Source organism: Hoplias malabaricus, chromosome 13 (assembly GCF_029633855.1).
Source record: "Hoplias malabaricus isolate fHopMal1 chromosome 13, fHopMal1.hap1, whole genome shotgun sequence".
In the NCBI taxonomy this organism is placed as follows: domain Eukaryota; kingdom Metazoa; phylum Chordata; class Actinopteri; order Characiformes; family Erythrinidae; genus Hoplias; species Hoplias malabaricus.
Genome location: NC_089812.1, coordinates 23,500,105 through 23,525,889, shown reverse-complemented (window position 1 = coordinate 23,525,889; position 25,785 = coordinate 23,500,105). Strand labels below are relative to the sequence as shown.

Genomic DNA, 25,785 nt, shown 5'->3' with positions numbered 1-25,785 from the left:
GGCGCAAGGCCAGAACACACACACACACACACATTCACTCACACCTATGGACACTTTTGAGTCGGCACCTACCAACATGTGTTTTTGGGAAACCAGTGCAGACACAGCGAGAACACTAAAAACACATACATATACACACACACAAATATATTTATATATAAAATCTAATCATGGTCCTGGTCCTATTGGTTCACTGGTTAGTTTGGAGCTGCACCAGTCCATTCCACCCACACCCATTCATGGACAGATTCACACAGTGTCACAGTCACTCCAACTTCTGATGTGAAGCACTGAATGGCACCCCTTGTGGAGCCGTTCCTAAAGGTGTGCGAGTATGTAATTTGAGTGAGTTACAAGCCTGTTACACCCTGAGGTGCTTCACGTTTAAAGTGCTCAGCTAAATTTATAAATCACAACCTTAACTGACATTCATTCAAGCTTATAACATTGTTAAAAAGGCTAAAATGAAAAAGCAACAAACAAGCAAGAGAGAAACTGGGCATCAGATTTGTTTATTCAGAGAAGGATTCAGTTAACTTCACAAAAAAGCTTTAACATTTCAACATTTACAAGAAATTATAAATATATCCAATTATCCTCCACCTTCCTCCACCACCTCCTCCTCTTCTTTTCCACAAACTGGAAACAACTTGTGATTTTTACACGGTCATTAGATGGACTGTATAATAAGCCACAAACCAATAAATCATTTACAGTAAATAATCCATTAGCTAACACAAAACAAAAAGAATAGCCAAGGCTATTAAGACACCAGATGATTAATAGTTTCAGCAGAGTCCAAACTGAAAGGGTGTTAAGTCTTTAGTTCCTAGAGTAACCCAACCACACTGACAGTACTATATACAGCTTCACTAAAGTCTGAGTCAGAAATCCACTCAAAATTCCACCCCTTAACGTCCTTCTGACACCACGAAAAATGTGTCGGGTTTAAATCAGAAACTGTACCTCTGTGTGTACGTGTACTTTAAAACCAACGTCAGTACTCGAAGACTGATCATTTACTGATAAAACACTGTAGAATTTGCCTGGAAGCGAGAACGTGGACATGCTCAGCCCTCTGTAACAAAGCTGCTTAAAAGGAAGAATTGCCCTGTTCTAGATAGCTTAAATATTTGAAGATTGCAAAAATATTGACCAGTGTCTCAGACAAAATCAAAATAAGGCAAAAAATATATATTCACGATCAGGACCTGACAGCCTCTAAAACACCAAACGTTCTCATCTTTGTGGAGGTTCATAAATCACAAACAAAACAAAGCCTAAAACAAACTTAAATGCTGGGGTTTACTTCATTTCTATCCAGTTTAGCAACTCAACTCTGAAAGTAAAGCAGTGACTCAGAAAGGAAATGTTATGTCACAAAATCCAAAATAAAAAGCATGTCCGGATGTCTTTAAATCAGACATATGATTAATATACGCCTGATTAAAATATACAGATAATTAAAACCTATTACTGCACTCTTTATAAGGCATCAGAACTTCGCTGAATCTTTAATTGGATTTGTGACCTCACAAAAACAGCAAATAACATTATCAACCAAAATATGCCTCATTAATCTGGTAATCTTTGGAGATTAAAATAATAAATAAATAGGGTGTTTTGATATTAAGGCAATGCAGTGGCTTTTTCTTCATGCTCCTTTAGCCTTGTGAGTGGGAGCCTGTTTTTATTTTTAATTTAACGCAAATCTGGACGACAAAGAAAGAAGAGCAGACGGAGGGAATTAATTTAATAAACAAACAAGCACAAAGATATGAATGATAAATAAAAACCAAAAACCCCTTCCAAACTGCTCTGAAAGGCAGCGGACTCAAGCACACCGCCGTTAAATCATAAAATCCACCTCATGCAGAGGATCTGCATTGCAAACAACCCCCGAAAAATAAATGAGATCAAAGTCAGTGCAATGCTCAGAGGAGGCAGCCAAAGAGCTCCCATCACACCAGGGAGAAGAGAAGAGAAGAGGAGAGGAGAGGAAAGAACTGGAGCTAAACAGAACTCATCAGCAGAGAGAAACAGAACAAGAAAGAGAAGAGAAAGAGAAACAGAAAAGAAAACGTTTGTGGTCCAGAACGTAGAGCACATCTCCAGGGATTAGTGAATGTAAGCTCTGTACACAGCAGACATGTCGTTATCGGACTGGTCCAAAGCCTTCGCTCTCTTATAGACCTGGAAAAAACAAAATCAGAAACACATTTAGGCGACAAACAACAAGGGTCAGATTGCAGAGCCACGGTTTTACACCAGCAGGTTCAGGCCTGTGGCACACATGCAGTAGGACTGTGTAAACGAAAACTGTTTCTGCTGACCTTATTTGTGACTGTACGTAATAAAGTTCAGAATGGGGTTTTCCCTGCTATTGTAGGATAGACCTTGTGAATATCATTATCCCGTGAGTTGATCAAACATGCACATTGGTCAATCATACCTCAATTAAACAATGTGATTAGCCTTTTCCCACACAAAAATAATTAAGTGCAAATATCTGTTCACGCTTACTGATCATTACTGGGAGCCCAGAGAGATAAAACAAAGCGAATAAAACAAAGAAAAGTTGTAACTGTCCAACAGCCCGCCAGTTTCAACAATTTAAAGGTAGATAATGACGACCTGCTTCAACTTCAGCTTCAGCTTTCTCTTGTAAACTGCTATCACTTTGAGGTATTTTTACTTTGTACAGGCTTGGTGCTGGATGGTCACCAATTCGAACCCCACAACTGACAGAAACATCCAGGGCTGAAGCCCAATATGCCCCCTGGGTGCCAAGGTTGGCTGCTGGTTGCTCAGGATGTATTGCCACTACCCCTAATCACTAGTGTAAGTGTGTTCACTGCCATTAATTTGTTAACTACAGGGGTAAAATATTGTTGTACATTTGTACAATGATCATAAAGCACTTCACTTTCACCTGTCCTCTGGAAAAAGTAGATCACAGGTCAATGCCCCTGGTCTATAGTTCGAATGAAAGTTTGTTTAGCCTAAACCTTAGTCTTTTATTCCTATTCAGTTTACTCAGAAAGCCCATGATAATCTTTGAGGATAAATTTAGTGATAACAATGATAAGTGCTCAAAATAATTTCAGCTAACGAAGGGATAAATAATGATGAAATCTTGTTAATCATAACAAAACACTAAAGTTTTAACACAATGTGACGTCCAACAGGAGTTTCCACTTCAGTGGAATAAATCGCTAAACAGAAAATATTTTCCTGGCAGTGATGTTATATTATATGGTATATAAAAGTGTATATAAATACTACATAAAAAAATGTAGAATGTAAAACTGGACATTTACTGTATTAGTTGTATCAACGTGTGTTAATAATAAACACTGTACATGCTCCATTCATCTTAATCCAGAGCAGAGATAAGTGCAGATTTTTCTGTTCCTGTGGATCATTAATATAAAACATTCTCACCTCGTTTGCAGCTGCTGCCATCGGCGTGGGGTGATTAGCCGAGTCTCCCATTGAAATGGCTAATCTTAAATCTTTCTGAATGTGTTTTAGGTAGTAATCTGGTTTAAAGTTGCCCTGCAGGATGTCTAAACAAAAGTGCAAAAATATAAGTTAGTCAAATGCACAACAGGTCAATAAACAACCTTTAATATATTTGTAGATTATCTATACAATATTTGAGCCTTTGCAATGAAAAACCAAGTCATTAACCTCCTGTAAAAAACCTCTTACCGTAATCCCTTTACCTGAAATCACATTTATGGACGTCCTGTGTGAAAAATATGGCCACTAAAGCATTTCTTTTTTTATTAGATTGTATTATTACAATTAAACATGTATACACACACACACACACTTCTGCACTGACGTTATTAAATTCTCTTGCACCAGAGAGAGATTTAAAAGGGGCTCTACAGCAGCAGCAACAATCTCTGGCTTTGGGTGGGTTTTTAGGTGGCAGGGCCAAATAGATGATTAAATAAATAAATCAATCTTAATCTGTTGTGGTTTATTACCATTCACTAATAACGGGCACATGTTTAATTGCTGTGTAAAGCAGTAACACACTGGAGGGGGCACTTTCCTGAATATTTCTTTACTGACTGGTTTATTTCTTATGACTCAATCACAGCCGCTCTGATACTCAAACAGTGCCACCTACAGTGTCATACAGCTTAAACTGCTCTACATTGTGTTTACAGCTGTAATCGTGCATATAGTCTTAGAGCCAGTGCTCAAAAGGACTAAAACTCCTCTCCACATTATCCACATACTTTGGCATTTCTGGTCGACAAAGGTGCTGGCCATCTGGCCCTGACAGAGGATGTCGAGGAAGGTCTGCTGTGATTGGCCGGTGGCCTGCGCCAGGGTCAGGCCCTCAGCGATGGTGGCCATGAAACTGCCCTGGACCATGTTCAGGATCAGCATCATTCTCGCAGCATTTCCTGCTTCTCCTGAGTCATAAAACACAGACACACCAGTTCAGACATACAGTAAAGAGCCTGATTTGTTGGCTGTTTGCCTACTGTAACGGTGCATGTCAACTTGCCATTTCACCTCGCTGCATCCTATTTATTTCAGCAGAGAGAGCTGCTGCATGGGCATGAGTTGCAGTGCAGTGAGAGCAGCCTCAGTGCACTGCAAGAGAGTTCAGTTTTAAGCAAATGAATGCAGGATAATGTTTTATCATGACTGTCTGCCTTGGGACTCAAAAAAGTGTCTTTAGGTGTGTGTCTGAGTGAATGTGTGTGTGTGTGTGTGTATGTCTGTGTTGCCCTGTGAAGGACTGGCGCCCCCTCCAGGGTGTATTCCCGCCTTGCTCCCAATGAACGTTCGCCTCTCAGCACTGGGATCTTGGGTTCAAGTCCCATCTGGGTGGAGTTTCCATGTTCTTCTCGTGTCAGCATGGGTTTCCTCCGGGGTCTCCAGTTTCCTCCCACAGTCCAAAAACATGGAGGTTGGCTTCTGTCATGACCGTCCTGGTGTGTGAGTGAATGAGTATGTGTGTGAATGAATGTCTGTATGTGTGAGTGAATGTGTGTATGCCCAGATATGGATTGGCGCTCTCTCCTGGGTGAAACCCTAGTGCCCGATGCAGTCCTCCAGGTTGAGAGTACGCTGTGTGCGTTTGTCTGCCACTTCTCGCCAGTGTGTGTGTGTGGACTGAATGTTGTGTGTTGATTGTAAAGCGTACTTGGGATTCTAGAAAGACGCTATGTAAGTGTCATTTTAAATAAAAATAAATGATTCCTCTGGTTTGTTAAAGTAGTTCTCCTTGTCTGAATGTGAGTGATCAGAAAGGAAATTTGAGGCCAAATCCCAAATACCTCCCTACGCCCTGCGTAGGGTACAGTTGATCATAAAATAACTCGCATAGTGTGTTGTATGTAGACAATAATTTTTAAAGAGCTATAGGGTTCAGATTTCCCTGTCTTTTACTGTCTGTATTATTAGCTTTATTATCTGTGATGTGCTGTGTGTAGGGAATGGCAATATTTTGGGATGAGCCCCTAAGCTCCTTTGCTGAATGACACGAATGAACAGAGCTATTTACAAATGTGACACAGATAAATATGTCAGGATCTATATTTATTTCATTTTAACGTCTAAATGAGGACCAAAAGTGTTGGCAGAAACAATAGATAACTGACAGTAACTGCAGTTGAGAGTATTTTTTCTACAGCTCTATGGAAACGAATTACTTTTCCCTCTGGGTTCAAAAATTGATTTATCTAGTTAATTAATTAATCTTTGTGTCTTCTGGGTTTCTTCTCATTTCTAATGGACTTACTTCATATGTGTTACAAAAACATGTTTGCTTTGCCTTGTAAATCAACCAGTGGTGTTTCAAAAATGTCAGCTGTGACATACTTCTATATTTGAAATGCCACTTTTCACATCATGTCCAAATTTCTCTACAATCAGACCAATACACAAGATTTAAAATAGCTTAAATGTAATGTGTGTTATATTAAGACGCACTGAAAGTGAGGAGTTCAAAAGTGTTTTTTTCCTTCTCTTCTAAACTGCCCTTTTAAACATGAATTCCCACAGTGACAGTAAATGCACATCTTCATCACAGTTATATAACACTGCCTTTATGAGTCGTACCTAAGAAAAAAGATGTTTTGCCCATGGCCTGGAAGCAGCTGCTACAGTCTTCGTAAACACTGCGATCTCCAGCTGCGACAATCACCAGCATCCCGTCGTTAGAGAGCTGTTGACTGCCGGACACTGGAGCTTCCAGGAAGCGGCCGCCTCGGGACGTGATCACCTGGAGAAATACAGATAAAACAAGACCACCCCATTTCTGTATTGTTTTCATTCCTAACACATCCTTCACTCTCATCACACACCTTCCAGCCAAATCATTATAATGATCACCTTGTGTTTACATTCACTGTCCATTTTCTCAGCTCCACTGACCAAACCAGTCACTCTCTAGTTCTACAAATACAGATTGTAACCTGTCTGTTGCTCTGCACAATGATACAGTGCGGGGCTGTTATGTCATATTCGAGCACTGAGTGGTGTGGTGGTATTGGGGTTAGTGCATGTTATGCTGGTAGGAATGGATCAGACACAGTAGTGCTGCTGGTGTTTTTAAACCCCTCAGTGTCACTGCTGGACTTATAGTAGTTGGTTGGTGGAATAGTCCACCAACCAAAAACATCCAGACTGTTCAGCAACAGATGAGCTGCTGTCTCTGACTTTACATCTACAAGGTTGACCACAAGGTAGGAGTGTTTAACAGAGTGGACACAGGATTTTATATCTCCAGCAGCACTGCTGTGTCTGATCCACTCATGCTGGTGCACGGTCTCTGTTCAGGTTGCCTGTATATGTCCAACTGAGCTCCCACTAAAGGCTGTAGCATCAATTATTATTACAAAAAATGAATAGGTAATCAGCTGATTAACTTTGGTCACAGATGTTTCATTGGTGTTTAAATGACAAATGTATTTTTAGGCCCCATCTACATGGATCCTGATATATTTATAAACAGATTTTCCTCCCTACAGTTTTGAAAATATCCCTGTATAGACAAATACAAAAATGGATGGATTATCAAGCTAGTCCTGTTGGGGGACATAGAACCTCAAAATACCAAGAAGCATGAGAGGAACACAGAGGTGTTAATCAAAAATTACTCTATACTCTCTATGTAGTGCATTACACAAATCATACAATTACTGAATCTAGATCATAAACGTGCATTATATATTTCTAATACAACAATAATATTTATTCATATGTGGGAATCTGAAAGCTCATGCTGTCTGTGTGTACTGTAGTTTTATGACTGATGTAATCCACTACAGAGAGAGTGAGGAGCTGTCTAAATTTCAGACAGAGACAGACACGGTCTGTGACGTCAGCGTTTCAGAAATGCTCCGTTTTCTTTCATTCACATGAGAACAGTGATAACATTTTTTAGTGACCTACAATGCCGTTTTTGTGTGAACAGGAGGAAAAACACATGAAAAATCCTTTATTTTTAAAAAATACCCATATCCATGTGGAAAGGGCCCAAGTCAGTACTCACCTGTGAGAGCTCTGTAATAGTTTCTGGATCAACTGTAGACATTTCTACATAACATTTCCCTGGTCTGATCCCCTGTAAAACCCCGCTGGGACCCAGAACCAGCTGTAAAAACAAACAATACACAAACCATTCATTTCCATTCATTCATTTGCACAACGCAGTGCACATAACAGTGTAAACTCTTTCCCAGATGGATGCAGTTCTCCTTTTTAGACGTTGGGATCAGGTGTCTTCTTGTTACTGTTTGTGAACAATCTCCCTAATTACTATTAGTCTCCAGTTCCAGGGTGGGTGGACATGCTTCCTCTGTGACACGTGAGGCCAACACGTGAGGAGAACACACACTTCCCAGATCTGTCACATTAGCCAACAGACTCCCATGCTACCTAGCAGCCTCTGATTGCTGAGGCATCACCAGGGAACCAGTGACCTCCTGATGATGAGGCCAACTATTTTTACTATAAAAATGTAATAAATAAAACATTAGAGTCCCAAAGCAGGTTTCTACCTACATCTCTGGCAGCTTTAGGGTCAGAAACACAGGAGAACGTGATGTCACACATGGACACGACCTCCGCTGGCGTCCGGCCTAATCGGGCTCCTTCTTGAATAAACAAATCACACTGTGGAGAGACACGGGGCATTAAAATAATAATAATAAATTGATCAATGACAAATTAAGTTTCTCTAACGTGTGTTATGTTTTAATATTTTATTTCCCTTATATTACTGGCTTATTATATTTGTTTTAATGCATATATTAACTTTTATTTTTATTGTGATCACTTACTCCCCCCAATTTGCTTCCACATCAAACAAATAACTTCCAGGTAATAAGTTCAAATGTAAAACCCCTAACGAAATTTGGTGCAATCTTTTACTGACTACATTTTCAGCAAAATACTAATAAAGTTCAAGTTGTCATTATATTTGCAAATTTTTATTCAGTTTTTACATTCCACCTTAAATGAACAGTTAAATATAACTACTGCACCATTTAAAGTGGAAATGAAAAAGAGAGAGATACTTGGAAACCAGAACTTAACTGCTGTATAATTTAAGGGGGGATGGATAATTCTACCATGAAGCTTAGAAGGCAGTATTTCTTTCACTTGCTTATTTATTGCCACCTTTTTTGTGGTTTCTGTATCCTTTTCATAACTGAAAATGTATCTTAAATTTCAGTTTTGTTTCAGCCAAGGATTTACATATTTGTGCATTAGTTTATATTCAACTACAGCGTAAATAGGTCTTCAAGTTAAAATAATTCCACCTCACACCTTAATAACTGAACCAAATCACTGTTGAACATAAAACTCCACGAAGAACTGAATCATTTCCTGAAGAACCGCAATTAAATAAAAAATTAGGTCAGCAATTACAACTCATAGTGGTGTCCCACCTTTTCTGCCGTGCGATTCCACACCGTGACAACGTGTCCCATCTTCAGCAGGTTAGAGACGATACCACTCCCCATTAACCCCAGTCCCAGGAACCCTATCCTGTTAAAGACAAACAGGCTACGGAGCTTAATGTCAGGACACAGGACACAAATTAATAAATACATACAGGCATGCACAATGCAAAACTCAGGAATACAGGGTGTGTACGATGTTGTGTCTCAATAAAAACAGCAGGTTTTGAGGCAGTTTTCTCTCCTGTAAACATTACAATTTGTAGATGCTACCTCTTGTCTGTGGGTGTGATGCTGCCGTTGACGGCTGTGCTGTCTGCTGCCTGAATAGAGGTGGAGCCAGTGTCCTGAGGGGGAAAAAAGACAAAAGTTTTTATAGTCACAGAGGTGGGTTATAAATTAGTTAGAGTTCTGAGCAAAAGTTTTAAACATGTAAGATTATTATTATTTAAAATAATTTACCCTCTCAATAAGCATGGTGTTTGTATAAATATATTTACAATAAATACAATAACAAAAACAGTAAAAGTAAACTGAATTTTTTTCCTAAGACGTAGCAGCTGTGTTGTGAGCCAGTGTAAGTGTGTTTCCAGATGTTCTCCTGATCGAATGGATTTGATAAATCAACACCACTTGATTTAATGTAATGAAGTATATATTAACTGCTAAAACTAGGGATTGGATAATACTGGACTGTCACAAGGATGTGGAAACCAACACATTCTCTCACACACACACACACTATCACACTCACTGGAATAATGTGGTTTGTTTTCAATCTAATATTAGGGGTTCTGTTTTTTCTTTCTCAGATTTCTAAAACCTTTTTATGTACACGAACTTAAGGACCATTTGTACTTTCAAAAGATCAAAACTATTTCTTTTCAAGTATATTTGCAAGCAAAGGTATATCCTCTTCCTTCTGTTGATATTCTGTTTCTAATCCTCATTCCTGTGTGGAGCGTCATGATGCTGCCCTGTGATAGGGTCGCACCACTGACTGCAGAGCCTTAGCTTTTTATTTCAGAGCTGGCTGGTCCAGAAAGAGAAGAACAGAGAGGTCCACTCTTCAGCTCCTGTGCTGAGACACCCTAGACGCTCTGAGAAAATTTACCACAGCTCACTCTCTCAGGACTAAAGAAGCTTAAAGAACTCATGCTTTTTTACTAAGTCTAAAGTTGGTTTTAGCAGTGATAAAACAATATTTTCCCCAGGTATCAATACATACCCTAGAGAATAAATCTGACAATTAACAACACAACCATCCAAAATATGAATAGACATGAACCCTCACCTCTTCAATAATCTTCAACCGTTTGCTGATTGGCTCCATCGAAGACGCTGGCTGCAAAATAAAAATACGAATTAAACATCATGAGCCTCAATAGCTTCACAAAGTTCTGGCAGCAAGCTTTCAACTCAGTGACTACACGTGCATTTGCTAGAGGTTTTGGGAGAAACAAGTGCTGAAAATAGGTTAAAATTATTTGCAAAAATTATTCTTTCATTGCTACAGCAGCAAGGCTGGACAAACTTTACAGAAACTTCCAAGTAAAGCGGGACACAGGACATTTTTGTAGTTATTAGATATAATCAAAATAATTTTTTGGGAAAATATAATTGATACCACTGAAATTTAACGATTCATTGCAGAGGGTGCAGAATTTGACCTGTTTAACTGGACTAAATATTGAATTAAGTGATGTATTCAGAATCATTATTTGCATTGATTAAAATGGGATGATTTTGTCTTTTATAAAGTCGGTTATCCATGCGTGTATGATGGTCCTCCTCCTGCGGGTTGGCATTGTAAAGCAAGCCCGTTAAAAACTGAGTAAAGTCAGTCACAGTGACACAAACCAAGCTGAGTCTACTAGTCTGAATGAGATTTTATTTGCCCAGTTTTCTGTAAAGCTTTTCAAACCCCACAACAATAGCTTTCCAAGAGCACAACTGCATAAAACTCAATTAAAAACTGTGGTTCGTTGGTCAGTAGGTCGCCTCCTGAGCTAATCATTTAGAGCAAACTGTCCATTCTTCTTATAGAGCCAAAACTAAAAAGGCAGGATTCATGTCTGCCCTTATCTCTCTGAGCCATGGAGGCTGGTTCAGTTTAACTGAAACACAGGGTGATGAACAGTTCACAACTCTGGAGATGAAGAGCCAGAGGCAACCGAGTGGCCTGTGACTGGTAGTTTTCCTTCAATGAATCCATTTACAATGTTAATTGGTACTAAACAAAATTATCTGACAGCAAAATGTGTTCAAAGCAGGAGGAAAAGCAGTGTGCAGAGGAAGAGAGAGATTTAACTACAATACCGCAAGTTTAAGTGCAATTTCGAGGCTTGGGCAAATGGGGAACTTGGCTGGGGCTCTCTGTCAGTCAAAAACAGCATGTTCTAATTTTTTTCTTTCAGGCAATTATACAAAGAAATAAGCTGGTAGTAGGCAAAGGCCTGTTTCACATTTATCCACCTCTGCGTAATGTGTTAATACTTCATTGGATATTTTAACACTGAATTTAAATTACTTTTATTGGAATAGTATTTCTGTTTAACTATGAAACATAAGGGGGTTTGTATTTTATGTATTTCATACATTTAAACTTTATATTTCATAAATATACTTAATGATTTGTTGCTTAAAGTTCAATACACCCTAAAGGAGTAATTTATGACTATGAAAACACACACACACACATACATATATATATATATATATATATATATATATCATCATCATTTTCTTCTCCGCTTCTCCATTTCAGGGTCGCGGTATATATATATATATATATATATATATATATATATATATATATATATATATATATATATATTAAATTCAGATGTTGTTCTCCGCTCTGTCTGTAAATGAGTTTAAAAAAAAAAAAAAAAACACCAATAACGGAGAGCTCCAAATATTCAAAAGCACAAACCAGAACAAGGATTGCTCTATTCCTTCTCCGTAAATGGGTAATTGACTTCTTTTCCTGTTTCAGATCACTTAAAGTGGAAATGTCTCCAAACTCGGGAGATGGCTAACTGCATTACTGACAGTGCTACAAAATTAAAATCAAACAGGGAATAAAAACTTAGACAAGTTACACTTAAGCTATGTACAAAGAACAGTCTGATTTTTCCCCCTCAAACACCATTCCAAAAAAAAACAAAACAAAAAAAAGCTTAGAACTGCGATTCCCCACAATCATAGACGTTCCCTTTGAAGGGTTCTTAATTTCATTATTACGCTATTTTATTATGATTACATCAGTGGCATAAAGTGGTCTTAAAATGACTATAATATTGTTCGTTGCAAGACAGTGGGCCTCGTTTGGACTGATCTGCCATAAATCTGTCTCCTCTGATTTTCCAGTGCTGCTTCTGCCAGTCACAATCTTTCTGACTCAAAGGGTAGTTGTTTATAAACCATCCATAAAATTTACCTGGGAAAAGAACCATTACATTGCTATTATGGTGTCACACAGAGGCAGTGAGTGTGAAACAGACCTCACAGGAAATGCACAGTCTGACCACTTTAGTGTGGCTTTCAAATAACTTTTTTGTGACTAATGGTATCATACGAAATCATAAACACATGTTCACAGAACATGAATGCATGTCTCGTAAAGACAGCATCGGTGTCTGGCAAAACCCCAAAATAAATAAATAAATAAATCTGAAATGCATGGGTCTAAATTTTCAGTATATGACATAGTTTGTGGACCCCTGCTCCTCCAGCATTTCTCCTGAATTGAAGAGAATTAATAAAGAGTGAGTTTCCTTTACACCAGATTTTGGAATATTGCTGTGATGATATGACTGCATGCAGCGATATAAACATTAGAGTGGTCAGGTGCTGATGTTAGGTGATTAGTTCTGAATCAAAAATACCACTTCAACTTCATCTCAAAAGGTACTGGATGGGGCTCCATCTCTTTGGGACAGAGTTCACTGGCTCCACAGCCCAAGCCACGTTCAGCAGTCGGTATAGTGAACTAAAGCTCATGTTCAGCTGCTGCAGAGCATTCCATTTTACTGCTTAATGCAGCTTAATTTCTCCAGGAGTAAATACAGTACTGTGCCACTCATATGTCCTGTGTATTATTCTACATAAAAGACATTTCACTTTGAAAAAAGGTCAGAATTAGTGGCTCCAGCTGTGCAAGGCCAGTGCTGAGGGTGTGTGTGTGCGCACGTTGTTTTAGAAAACCAGCAAAGACAAAAGGAAGGGAGGGAATCATTCTAGGAGTGAAAAAGAAAACAACACACACATCACTACCAACGCCATGTGCAGGAGCTTAGAGAGGACAGAGAGAAGCTGATGAAGCATTCTGCATCTCCTCTTACCTTCTCAGACTGGCTGAGCAGAAAGTGATGGAAATGTGGGTCATCCTTTACTGGCTACAATGGAAGAGAGTTAAATTGGAAGCTATTCTCTACAGAGACGTGCTGACCTGATACTGATCTAATCTGAGTCTACATACAGCTGCATGGTGGGAGGAAAAGCTAGGAACTGTGGGAGGAATCATTTCACCAAAATAGACTCAACATACAGTGCCATGAAAAACATCCATCTGCCCTTTTTTGCATTTCTTTTTCAAACCAACAAATAATTACGTAGAGTTTGAGTATTTTACTGTTCTCACTGTTACTAATTATACGACTTAAAAAAATCCCTTGTTCAGTTCAGGTTCACATTAATGTGTGAATCTTGATCCCACCATCCCACACACTGTGAAACAAGACCACCCAGTGAGTTTTCTGTGCTCTGCGTAAGTCAGAAAACATGGGACAAAACGAGCCGTTCTGATTCTGCTCAGCTTCTGATTTCAAATGCAGAGACTTCAGAAATGCCCCACTCCCTCGCCTGAGTCTGTCCAATCACAGCGATGGACCAGGGTTTATGTGACATCGCAAAGACAAAACGGAAACAGAGAAGAAACAGAAAGTGGCAAAAACCAGAGCTTCTGCTACTTGTTCCTCACTGCTGTGCACTCGGGGCTGGAGTGAACAGTGAGCAGCTCATAATTATTTAAAAGGACCTGGGCTTTTTAGTAGACAGGGGGGTGAATACTGCTGTGGGGCTTATGGGGTTTTGACCAAAGTAGAAAGACTCATTTTATTCCACTGTTTCAAATTTAGGTACATCAAATAAATCTGAATAATTTGTTGTATTTCACATTGTGTGGTAATGGACTCAAGATCCAAAAATGTATTAATACACTCAAAAGGGCACTAAATTTAGTTTTTCATAATATGTCCGGTATATGAGTTGGTGATTGTGATCCGTGATGTTCATTTCAGGTATAGAGAATTTCATCTACATACTCCAACACTGGGCTGTAATTAATCCTACAAACAGGTTCAGTACACTTAAAGAGATTATTATCTTATCACACTTACCATAGAGGCACTGGTGTTGCTCAGCTTCAACCAAATTAAACTAAATATCCTCTTAGAAATGCAGAACCAAAAGGGAAGAAGTTATTCATGGCACTGTATGTAAACTATACCACAAATGGGAAATGTTGCAGCTGTAGCAAATGGTTAATTTAATCTGCCTCTCTGAGCACATTTAACAGTCTCCAGTGTATGGATAAAGCCTAATACTGAACAAAGAAAAACGGTAATTGCCTAAGCATTCATTGTGGAAAACCCTTTAAGATGAGGCTTGGGTCTAAATAAATATCTAAAGCTTGGAAACTGATCCTTAATCAGTGTAGTTTTACTGAATGACTAGGCTTCATGACATGTATGTGTCATGTGTAAAAACACTTCTATCTGCTTAATTTATAAACACAGCAAAGTACAGAAGCCAGTTTCCACCAGGGAGGAGAAAAACAAAGGACCCCATTTATCTCTTGGGCAGCAGTACATCAAGAAGGTGAGAAATTAAAGACGTTTTCTTCAAAATTGGGTCTATTAAGTGTAAAGGTATTACAAGACAACGAGGCAACCCAACTTCATATGTAGTCCCCCCACCAATCTCTTACAGCACCCCCAGCCTGGAACAGTGGGAAGCACATGCCTCCTCCAAATAAATTGAAGGCAACCACCTCTTCTTTTCAAACCTCTTCTAACAGCTCAGCGCCCTTCAAGGAAAACTACCCAGATCTGCCATGTTGGCCAACAAATGCCTGTGCTGGGGAGAGGAGGGCTCAGAGAGAGAAGCCGCTCTTGCCTCCAACATCTGAGGTAACACAAGGCTCTATATTTCTATATCTATTTAAAAAATGGCATTGTCACTTCACACTGAGTAAAAAACTCAATTGCTGCCTAAAAGTGAAGCGAGCTTGTGACCCGAACATCCTCAGGTTAATCCCCTGGATAGGAAGAAAAACTGGGGGAGAGAACATGAAGGAACAGTGCATTCGCCATTATCAGCATCCATGGCTGAACTGCCCTTGAAAAAGGCACCTAATATCCAACTTCTCTGTGGGTGCAGAGGTGGCCATTTGATGATCCAGACGTGCGTGTGCTCACTGCGCATATGCTAAAATTGCTCACAAAAAAGTGTGTGGGTGGCCAATTTCATGCGTGCAGGTTATCCCAGAAACTATCCAGAGTTTACCAGAGGAGTTGCATGTGTGAATGCAAACACCACCCACAATTCTCCTGGATTTATTATAGACTTTATCACCCTTAGACTCCTGGTAAAGTCTGAGTCATATCATGTGTGAACAGAGCCACTTGTGATCCAAAGTTTCTCCTGCACGCACTGCAGCACACCATGCCTAAAGCACACAAAGCATTTCCCGCTGCAAGAATGTATCTGACACAAAAAATCTCCCCGTGTGTGATAAATGTGTAAAAGGTTTATCTGGATTTACTTCGGAGTTCATGTGTGTGCTGATTGCAACAAATGAGTTAAATAATGATTCTCAGTTTCCTCAAGAGGTTTTATAAAGTCACTAAAATATAGATCACTTTTATCACTGAAATAATTATGACGTTAAAAAGTTATGTCCATCATCAGGTCTGATTTTTGACATAGTGCTGCCCAAAATAAAATAATAATAATAATTAAAAAAAAAAAAAAAAAGGAGGTTTACACATTGTTTTTTTCCTCCTACCTGGTGTAAAAGGGCTTCTGTAGCAAAGTGCAGATTAAAAAAGGGCAAACTGTGAGTTTATCACCTACACTGCTCTCCCATTTGAATCCTGCAACTGTTCCAGCCACGACCCGCTGCACAGAGGACGGCTCTGGGTCAGAGTCAGTCTGATCCTTTAGGGAGAGAGAGACACATTTACCACATACTTACACCCCACTTTATCCTGTTAAACAAAGCCTAAAGCAAAGCTGTGGAACTGTGGGTTCTAAACACAGCCCAGTGAGCAATCAATCCACATGGTAAAGACAAACAGCGAGAAAGCCGTGGTGATGCAGCATGACAATGAAGTCCTAGGTGTAAACACGTGATCAGAACCCATAAAGGTCTGATCACACACAGCGACTGGAGCATAAACTTATGGAAAGCTCTGAGGGATTTTTGGCGTCTAAGGAGGACAGTATACAAAACATAACGATGACAAGCACTGACCTTATCAGAGGAGCCGCCCTTGAATGCATCCTCATCATCCTCCTCTATGATCTTCATCGGTTTTGCTGTGGTTTTCTGACCCTTTCCTGCTTTACTCTTGTCATCTGAGCCATGCGCCTGTAAAATGAACACATGAGTGTCCTTGGTTAAATGTCGCAACAACTTCTTATATTTCAATTGAAGTCAATGTAAAGTATTCAATTCAGAGTAATTTTGTTGCATTTCTATTTATCACAAAATTTTTCACACAGTGTGAAGGACAACTGCTCTGTTCAAATGTTGTAGTAAATTAAAATCCACAAAGAAAGACAACAATGGACAACAATGATATTAACATCAGGAAACCAGGTGACATTAAACAAGCAGTTGTTTTCTCCACATAATCTGCTTCACAATACAAAACAGATATTATACTGTTATAGTTACACTTTATAGAAAATATGTAAAAAAAAAAAAAAAAAATAAAATAAAAATTATTTTGGAAAACACTGCCACATTTAGGTGGAAAAAAATTACGTATTGCTCCTTTAACACAGGATGCTTCTTTGATTATTTGATCCAGCATCCTCTTCAATCCCTCCCCTAATAAAGTGTACACCAGCGGTTCACACACTGTGGTGTGTGTACTACTGGTGGTACAAAAAGCATCCTAAGGTTGAAAGATACATGACGTCTGAAAATATACTACATCCACTGACAAAAGGAATTATTGTATAACTAAAAATCTAAAGATTTCACATGTAAATTACATAATCTGTTTCTGGGTTTTCATACTTCTGTTCAAATAAAAATAAATTGTGTTTTATATTACAACAAATACTATGTGGGCAAATATCTATTAAAAGATCTAAAGAAGTGCACATCCCCAAAGAATACGGCCAAATGCTGTGTCCAAAGTTTGAGAATCACTGGTATACACAATACGCATAAAATGATATTAAACAAAAACACTGACAGTAAAAAACAAACCGTAAATAAATGAAAGTCTTCCTATGAAGGGGTGAGTCATATATCAATACCCTGTATGCTGAAACCCTTCTTTTGAGGACAGCATGTGCATAATCTACACTGAAATGCATTAAACAAAATTTAAGACTGTACAGGAGCCAATGGTCAGTATGCCTAATGCCAAGTATGGGTTAGAAGGCCATAAAGCCCCTGAGCATTGGGCTGTGGAAATGTGTTGTCTGGTGAGCTGAAGCATGTACAGAAAGTGGATGTGTAAACATCTCACCATTGTTAAAAGGCAATTACACTGATGTTTTAAAAAATGTTGTAGTTCAGTGGCAGAGCTGTTAAAGTAATGGAGAATGTTCTGGTGTGAAGTAGCTGACAGTACAGAGACTGGTGGTCATGGGGTATATAGTGGTAGTGAATAGAACAAGACGTCTTAGCAACATGTTTCTGTGTCCTCAAAGCATTCTGCACGTCCCTCTCCACAGGACAGGACTAAAACACCTCCACCTTCACCAAACTATGGTCAGACATCAGCCGTGTGTCCCCCACTGTTTGCTGTCCTCACTTACTGTGAAGCGCTTTAGAGGATGATGTCTGGTTCCATTCACCTCTCTAGAACAGAGTACTTCACACCAAACCAAACACACTTTTCATCACTTTATTTACATTTGAACAATTTAACCTTGCAGAAATATGGTGAATTATGCAGTGGAGTTTTCATTTAATGCGACTTGGCTTATGAAAACCCAAACAGACTGACCTGCTCTTTTCCCTTGGCTTTCTTTAGGTACTCTTCCACAGCGTCTACAGCCTGCTGAAAGCGTTTGCCTTTGTTTATCTTGATCATCTCCTCCTTGTGAGGGTGGTACGGCTTCAGCTGTTCAACTTTTATCCAGGCACTGAAGAGAGACAGCATTTCTACAGTCAATATGGCTGTACATTACTCACTAGACCTTAAAATATGCAGGAACAAAACAACTCAAATCTATATACTCACTGATCTTCAGTTCCAAAGAACTTTACAAAGAAGCATTTCTTGCCTCTTGGCTTTTTCAGGTCCTTTGGAGGACTGACAATCTAAAAAGAAAAGGACAGAAAGCAGATAACGCTTAATAACACCCCCCACAAATGTGTCCTTGATAATGACAATGTTCCCAACTCTGTACAACATGACTTGCTCTATCTAGAGTATAAGGAATTCGTTAAGAAGGCAATATACACCTTACAAAAACAATATCTAACCATAAAGCACACCAATAACCTTTTACTTACTTAGTGAGCCAACATCAATCAACATTAGAAAATCCCAGAAATTACTGAAACAAAACACTAACAACAACTTATAATGTAATTTCAGTGGAGAAATTTACATTTTCAACATACATAGATCTGTTGGGACTTCCTAATGCATGTGTTATGACTGATTATTAAATGGTACTGAGATGTTTATAACCCAACTACTAAATATTATTTGATGTTAAACCATATTAAATCCCTTAAAAGTGTAACACTATAGCAATGAGGTACCTGTCCATCCCGGCATTTAATAAAGGAAATAAATAACTACAGAAATACCACAATGAAAAGAAAATAAACCAGGATTAAAGGTGCTTAATGTGATTTCACCAGCCTGCCCATCTGTGTTATTGTAGTTTATCTACGCAGACGCCAGAGGATTGCACACCCCAAATCCTGATGAACACCACTACGACAGCCCCTTTCCATCTGAGTACCATTTTTCAGTCAGTTGTGCGGATGTCATTATTGAAATAATTGTTTTACAACATTATTCATATTTTACTTTATTTTTACTAGTTGGAAAATGAAATAAATCGGCCCAGTGCACCTTTAAGAGATTTAAATGGAAATAACACGGGTTAGATGTTTAAACATACCTTTCCTGGCCAGGGAGGATATCGTCCAAGCTTTCCCCTGGAAGATATGACAATATAGCATGTAAGTCTCCAGTTTGGGTGAGTTTACTTGAGATTTAAGAAAGCAAATGCAAAGTTAAAGCCAAATGAATCCAGTGCCGTTTTAAAGTAAACGTTGGCAGTCCAACCACGCAGCTGCTATTTAGCTTAGCGAAAGAAGTTCAAGGTTTTTCGCTATTCCATAAGCAAATAACCTCTATAAAGTTATAATTACCATAAGGAGAACTTCTTTATTCAATACAAAAATGCCTCGTTCATGAATTTAGACGTTAAATCAGTGAATGAGAGATTATTCCAGTGAGCGCTGTGGGTTAAGACTTGCTGTTTCTGCTGAGTGTATTTGTGAGGCTGCAGCGCCACTACCTCAACTCTACTTATAAACACAATTTTACAAACAAATATAAACGTCCAGACACATTACATCTACGGGACCAGCGTCTTAACCCCCGCCCTGTACGAACCCAGACAGAAAATGAGATAAAGGGATTGTTTAATAACAGAGAAAAAGAGTCTCACCAAACCAAGTCCCCGATCCGCAGATGAACCGCCGCCATCTTAAACCTCTCACTGAAACACAGCAGAGAGAGCACTCCCACTTACGTCACCGCCGTCGACATCCGCACCCCCCTCTCCCCACAACACATAGCCACACACCGACTCACCAAAACATTAAAACTACATATTGTTGGTTTTACATTAACATCATGTAGTCCATCTCTTGCTCTGCATACGTTGTAAGCCCCTTTTCATCCTGTTCTTCAATGCCCACAGAGCAGATATGATTTGGGTGGCGGGTCTTTCTCAGTGCTGCAGTGACACTGACGTGGTGATGATTACGAACTACTTCACTGATTCAGACCAAAGCAAACATAAACAGGTGTTAAAATGTCTTAAAATAATTTTTAATCCATTTATGATTTTAATTCTCAGTTAAACATAGCACCACCATGTGGAAATATTCCTATAGGTGAGTGAGTACATGAGAAATAACTCCCCTTGTTATGCATGTCCTAAATGTGAGTGTAAGTTTCAAGGCCATTCCATAACATGCTTCCCATATAAACACAGTATTTGCGTCCTGTGCTAATATAAGATCATATATTTTAGGTTATTAGCAGGGATTGCCGATGGAAAACAGATCTTTGAAATTATGGAAAGAGGTTTTTTAAAACCTCAGTATATTAACGTGCTGCAAAGTGAACAGGCATGCTAATCCAGTGTTTAGTCCCTGAAGGCCCACTACCCTGCACATTTTAGTGCTTTTCCTGCTTTAACACACACACACTTTAACTCAATATTTAGTTTTGGGGGCAGGGAGAACATTAAAAAGTGCAGGGGAGTGGACCTCCAAGACCATGTTTGAGAAATATTGTTAATTACTACCAAACCCAGCATGTTGTGTGCTGGTCAGCTATGACCCACTTGGGTTACCAGCGAAACCAGCAACAGAACCTTACCCAGTGTGCTTTAAGCTGTTGTTTTGTTATTTGGGGTGAGCTTTTGTGGTGTTGGTATCCAAAATTGTTCATTCATTATCTGTACGTGATCCTGCTAATGTTTTTATGGCTGAACATCTTCAACTATTCACAGTAAAGTTCCAGCATCTAGTGTAAAGCCTTTCTAAATTAGCCTAGACCAGTAATTCTCAATCCTGGTCCTGGAGTACCACTGACTTAAATGCTTTAATGTTCAACTCAGGATGTGGTTGGTAATTAGTTCATGAGTTGCATCTGCAAGGGATTCTCTAAAATATGTATGGCAGTGGTACACCAGAAACAAGATTGAGAATCACTGGTCTAGACTGATATTTGCCGCAGATAAGAACAAACTCAAGATTAATGCCTTCACTGGAGAAAACAAACTTTGCCCATATGGTGCAATACTACGCTTTAGCAACAACAGGAAGGTGGAAGTAAGAGACTAGACACAGTGCTCCAGTTTACCCAGGTATACTTTATCTCAAGAAACTTCAGAAACAGTGTCATTTGATAATGGTTTGGAAAAGAGAAAGTAAATGTTGACATGATGACATTTTCCTTATAACAACAGTTGTAGCTTTAAGCTGAAATAACCTTTATTCAGAAGGTTACAGACAGTTACAGATATTTTTCACCCTGTTCAATCAAAATCCCCCTGTCTCAACTTCAGGAAGACCTCAGAAGTGTTTTAGATATTCTCCCCCAAAATTAGCCCAAAGAACACCTTCAGTATATTAATGTGTTTGAAATAAATACAAAGTGCATTGAGAGTGAACTCAGGATTAGTATCTATAATCTGATAGCCGAAGGAAAGGTGCGCTTAATCAACTTTTAACCCGAGCCAGAAAAGAATAAAGACAGACAAATACAGAAGGTTATATTTTGTTCTTTCCTGAGACCATGACCCCAAACTCCTGGATGCTGATTTCCTTGTTTTGATACTGCTGCAGCTGGCGTTTGGTGATGCTTCCAGCCTTCAGGGCATCCTCAATGGAGAATTTCTTTCCGGATTTTCTGTCATGGAGGACAGAGGACTCTCCATTTGGACCTTTGACCGTGATCTCCTCCCAGTCGCACTCCTGGCTCTGGAGGTTGACGAACATCTTCCAGTCGATCAAGCCCTGTTTGTACGCCTCCTCAGGCCTCATCTCTTTGCCTGTGTCTGGGTCGATGACGACAATAGAACGACGGAGATGACTCTCTCTCTGTTCTCTATTCACCCTTACTGCAGACACACTCTTCTGGAGCTTTTCAATCTCTTCGTCTTTTTCTGTGGTGATGCGTCTGAGGTCAGACAGCTCTTTTTGTAGGGACGAGACCCTGATCTCCAGGTTCTTGCTGTTGTCCATTGGCAGAGACTCTGTGATCTGTCTGGTTTCCTTTGTGGTGATCTGGATCTCGGCCTGGAGTTTCCTGATCTCATTCTGAAGGCGCTGGTTCTCCTGCTGGAGCCTGTTGCTCTCATCACGGATGTAGTCCAACTCTTTGGATGACTTTGTGTTTGTGAACTCTAATTCGGTCAGTCTTGACGTAAGCGTAGTGACTTCCAGGTCCAGTTCTTGCCGGCGTCTTGTTTCTTCCTCAAGGCTCCTTTTTAGTCTCTCAATCTCAATCTCTGCTTCAGGATCTTTCTCAACCTGGACTTTCTCGGTTCTGACAACTTTTTCACGGACCTCCGTCTTCTCGAGTGTCAGTTGCTGCTGAATGAGAGCATTGTACTCTTTCTCCAGAAGGAGACGCTTGTGCCTCTCTTCCTCAACCTGGAGCCGGAGGATGGAATGCTCTTTCTCTTGCTGAGGATCCTGCTGCAGGACGACCTTCTGTTTCACCGTGACCTTCTCTCTGTTCTCCTTGTCCCTGATCTCCAGTTCATGGAGCCTCACTTTCAGCCTCTGGATTTCAAGTTCGGCATCTCTGCGGGCTTTACGTTCACGTTCCAATTCCTCCAACTGGAGATCCAAATCCGCCTTTTGGCGCTGAAGCCTGGCAAGTTCATCTCTTAGTAGTTCTTTCTGTCTTAACTCATTGTTGATGTTCTGACTGAGAGTCTCACTTTCAGACCTCAAGACTGGGCATTCCTCCATCTTCACCACTTCCTGCTGCACAATCTTCTCTCTAACCTGAGACAAGTCAATCTTCTTGAGTCTGATCTTCTCTTCGCTGGTGGCTCGTTCTCTTTCTAGGTCCAAACGCTTCCTCTGCTCCTCTGAAAGTTTCCTCTTCAGACTCTCGATTTCTTCTTTGGTTTTAGGATCTTCTCTGTACTGAAGGACCTCATTGACCACCTCCTTAGTCTGTATTTGAGGCTTGGTGTCTTTCCACCTCTGGATCTCATCCTTCAGCTGGAGGATCTCAATATCGCACTTTTCTGTCTGGTGGGTCTTGTCCACAATTTCATTTCTGAGTCTCTCTAGCTCTCTTTCAGTTTCTGGGTCAGTCTTGTACCTGATAACTTCCTTGATGATTTCTTTTATTTCGACCTGTGGACCTCTGTTCTTCAGCATGATCAGTTCATCCTGGAAGGACTTCAGCTGGAGCTCTGCATTTTTGCATCTTCTCTGAGCCTCTACAAGTTCCAGCCTAAGATTGGCAACCTCTGTTTCTGCCTTGGGATCAGGTCTAACGATCTCTCTCACCTTCTCCTGGACAATAACCTTGGACTTCTCCTCCTCAAGGCTTACGATCTTCCTCTGAATGTCAGTCTTTTCTCTTTGGCTAGACATACGTTTTGCCTTTTCATCTTCAAGCTGCCGTCTCAAGTTTTCAACCTCCCTCTCCAGAGCAATGTCTTTCTCTACCTTGAGAACCTCTCGGATGGAGATCTTCTCTTCAGCCATGGCCTTCTCCTTCTCCAGGCGCTTGAGTTTCTCTTGCAGGAATCGCAGCTCGTCCTCAAGCTGTATGCGGTTGTCAATTTCTTTCTGCTTGCGCTCAATGAGGAGTCTGTACTCACTCTCCAACTGGGGGTCATTATGGACCTTGATGACCTCCTCTTCCTTGATGACCTCCTGCTCCCTGTTTTTCTCTGCAGCAAGTACAGTTATCTGCTTCTGCATTTGAATTACCTCATTGTCTTTAGCTATTTTTTGCCTCTTGAGTTCCTCCAGCTCTTCTCTGAGCTTCCTGACCTCCTCTTCTTGTCCTCTGTCTCTTTCAATCCTGAGAACCTCTTTGACAGTGTACTGCTGAGCCCCTTCTTTCATTTCTGTCTCAATTCCTCTCAGCTTAATTCGAAGAGTGTCCAGTTCACTCTCGAGGATCCGAGTGGTCCGGCGCTCATCCGAAAGCTTCTGCTGGACTTTGCTGATCTCTTCATCCAGTTGAGGATCAGGAACCTTCTTAATCAGCTCCTTTTTGACAATGGTGTCTTGTGGCTTCTGCCCTTCCAGCACATAAATGTCAGTTTGCAGTGTTTTGATTTCATTTTCCAGCTGCTGTCTCTTCAGAATCTCTTCATCGAGCTGCTTCTTGATTCTCCAGGGTTCCTCTCCTGGAGCACTGGCTCTCACACTCTGGACGTTCTGCTGGACTATTACCTCAGGTTGCTGTTTAAGAAAAGGACCACATAATGAGTTGACATACAATACCTTTGAGAAAATCAGAATCTATGTTAATTTGATCAGTGTAAGACAACATTACTGCTGCCCTCCACATGGATTCTGTTCACAACTTGGGCAAAAAAAGTCCTCAGACACAACTGAAATTGTATGTAGCTAATAACATCTACCAAATGTGCTGTACCTGATTAAGGAGACTTTGAGCAAACTCCAGGTTCTGCAGTCGTTGTTTATTCACTGCATTGACTTCAGTGAATTTGGACTCAATGGCTGCTTCCTGTTGGAAAAGAACAGAATCTATATTTTATTCAAATAGATGACAATAGACCACTTGTCCAATTTCATGGTTATGGTGGCAACAGCGTGGGCAAAGTGTTTCTCATCTCACAGGATACTTACTAACAATATTTATAAGGTCTTTATTTTCTTCTGTATTTACAGCTTTCTACTGTTTTTTTTTGAAGCAGTTAAACTTGTGAAATATCAGTGATAAATATTGGTGTGATTGCACCAAGCATCTCAGTAAAATTCGTTTTAACTCATTCCATACCTCTGCTTTGACTCTGAGGGCTGGAGACTCCAGTTTGCTGCGTTTGTACGTCTGAGGAACCAAGCCATCCTCCAGATCCAGAACAGACCTGAATCTCTCAGCGTCACCTTCATAATCCTAAACAATCACACACAGGAACAGCATTCAGAATTTTCTGAAATCTGAACTCCTGCAAAGACAGTTCTGCTAATGCATACTGTATTATGCAGCTGGGTCTGATCTCACCTTGACGGCCTGCTGATAAAGCTGAGCGTTCTTCGACACATTGTTCAGATCTGCTTCCTTTCGGGCAATATCTGACAGCAGGTTCTGTACAAGAGAAATCAATTCCATAATTCACATTCTATAAAACCACCTGTTCCCTATCAGTTGGTTCACTCTGTACAACAAAAGCTGTATGGGATATCATGCCCTTTCATATCTGGCTAAAGACTTGCAAGGCAGATGACGCATAGTGACAAGGCCCGCCACCCACTTATAACTCTTGGAAACTAGCTTTCTAGCTTCCCTCCTGATTTCTTACGCTCTTCATTTGCCAAAAATTTGAACAAGACACAAAAAAATCGTGTATATGCAATCATAAAACTAACATAAAATAAATTTATGACATCTTTGCTCACATTGTTGAGTAAAAAAATCAAAAGAATCTAAAGAAGTCATCTGCCAGCCTTGTGCTATGGCAAGATGCAGTCAATTCAAGGTGTCTTGTACATTAATGCTTTTATTAAATCAGTTTTTAAGTTCTTGTCAAATGTTTAATGCAACATATTTGTATAAAGGAGTCAAAACACATCGATCTGATGTGTTCTGAGAGAAGCAGACTCTCC

At 39.9% G+C, this 25,785-nt stretch overlaps 2 protein-coding genes across 4 annotated transcripts in view; both read right to left on the bottom strand.

Moving 5' to 3' along the window:
* Positions 1-502: 502 nt before the first annotated feature.
* On the bottom strand, positions 503-19,940 carry glyr1 (glyoxylate reductase 1 homolog (Arabidopsis)). 3 transcript variants are annotated; one of them, XM_066642967.1, is made up of 16 exons: positions 19,890-19,940; positions 19,335-19,371; positions 18,437-18,516; positions 18,200-18,338; positions 16,483-16,599; positions 16,083-16,166; positions 13,289-13,342; positions 10,237-10,287; positions 9,216-9,289; positions 8,931-9,030; positions 8,041-8,151; positions 7,529-7,630; positions 6,094-6,256; positions 4,257-4,436; positions 3,445-3,569; positions 503-2,193 (listed from the first exon to the last, which is right to left on the bottom strand). In XM_066642967.1, the coding sequence occupies exons 1-16, from the start codon at positions 19,925-19,927 to the stop codon at positions 2,119-2,121; spliced, it is 1,530 nt and encodes a 509-aa protein (XP_066499064.1). In that variant the 5' UTR covers positions 19,928-19,940; the 3' UTR covers positions 503-2,118. The 3 variants fall into 3 exon arrangements, with proteins under 3 accessions (XP_066499064.1, XP_066499065.1, XP_066499066.1); XM_066642968.1 differs by lacking the exon at positions 13,289-13,342; XM_066642969.1 differs by lacking the exons at positions 13,289-13,342; positions 16,083-16,166.
* A 1,372-nt stretch (positions 19,941-21,312) lies between these two features.
* The window catches only part of ppl (periplakin), a 28,209-nt gene continuing 23,736 nt past the window's right edge, over positions 21,313-25,785 (bottom strand). The window contains exons 19-22 of the mRNA XM_066642939.1: positions 25,184-25,267; positions 24,959-25,075; positions 24,593-24,685; positions 21,313-24,396 (exon numbers count right to left, since the gene is read on the bottom strand). Coding sequence (XP_066499036.1) covers positions 21,727-24,396; positions 24,593-24,685; positions 24,959-25,075; positions 25,184-25,267 — 2,964 coding nt within the window. The 3' untranslated portion in view covers positions 21,313-21,726. The remainder of the gene's footprint in view (positions 24,397-24,592; positions 24,686-24,958; positions 25,076-25,183; positions 25,268-25,785) is intronic.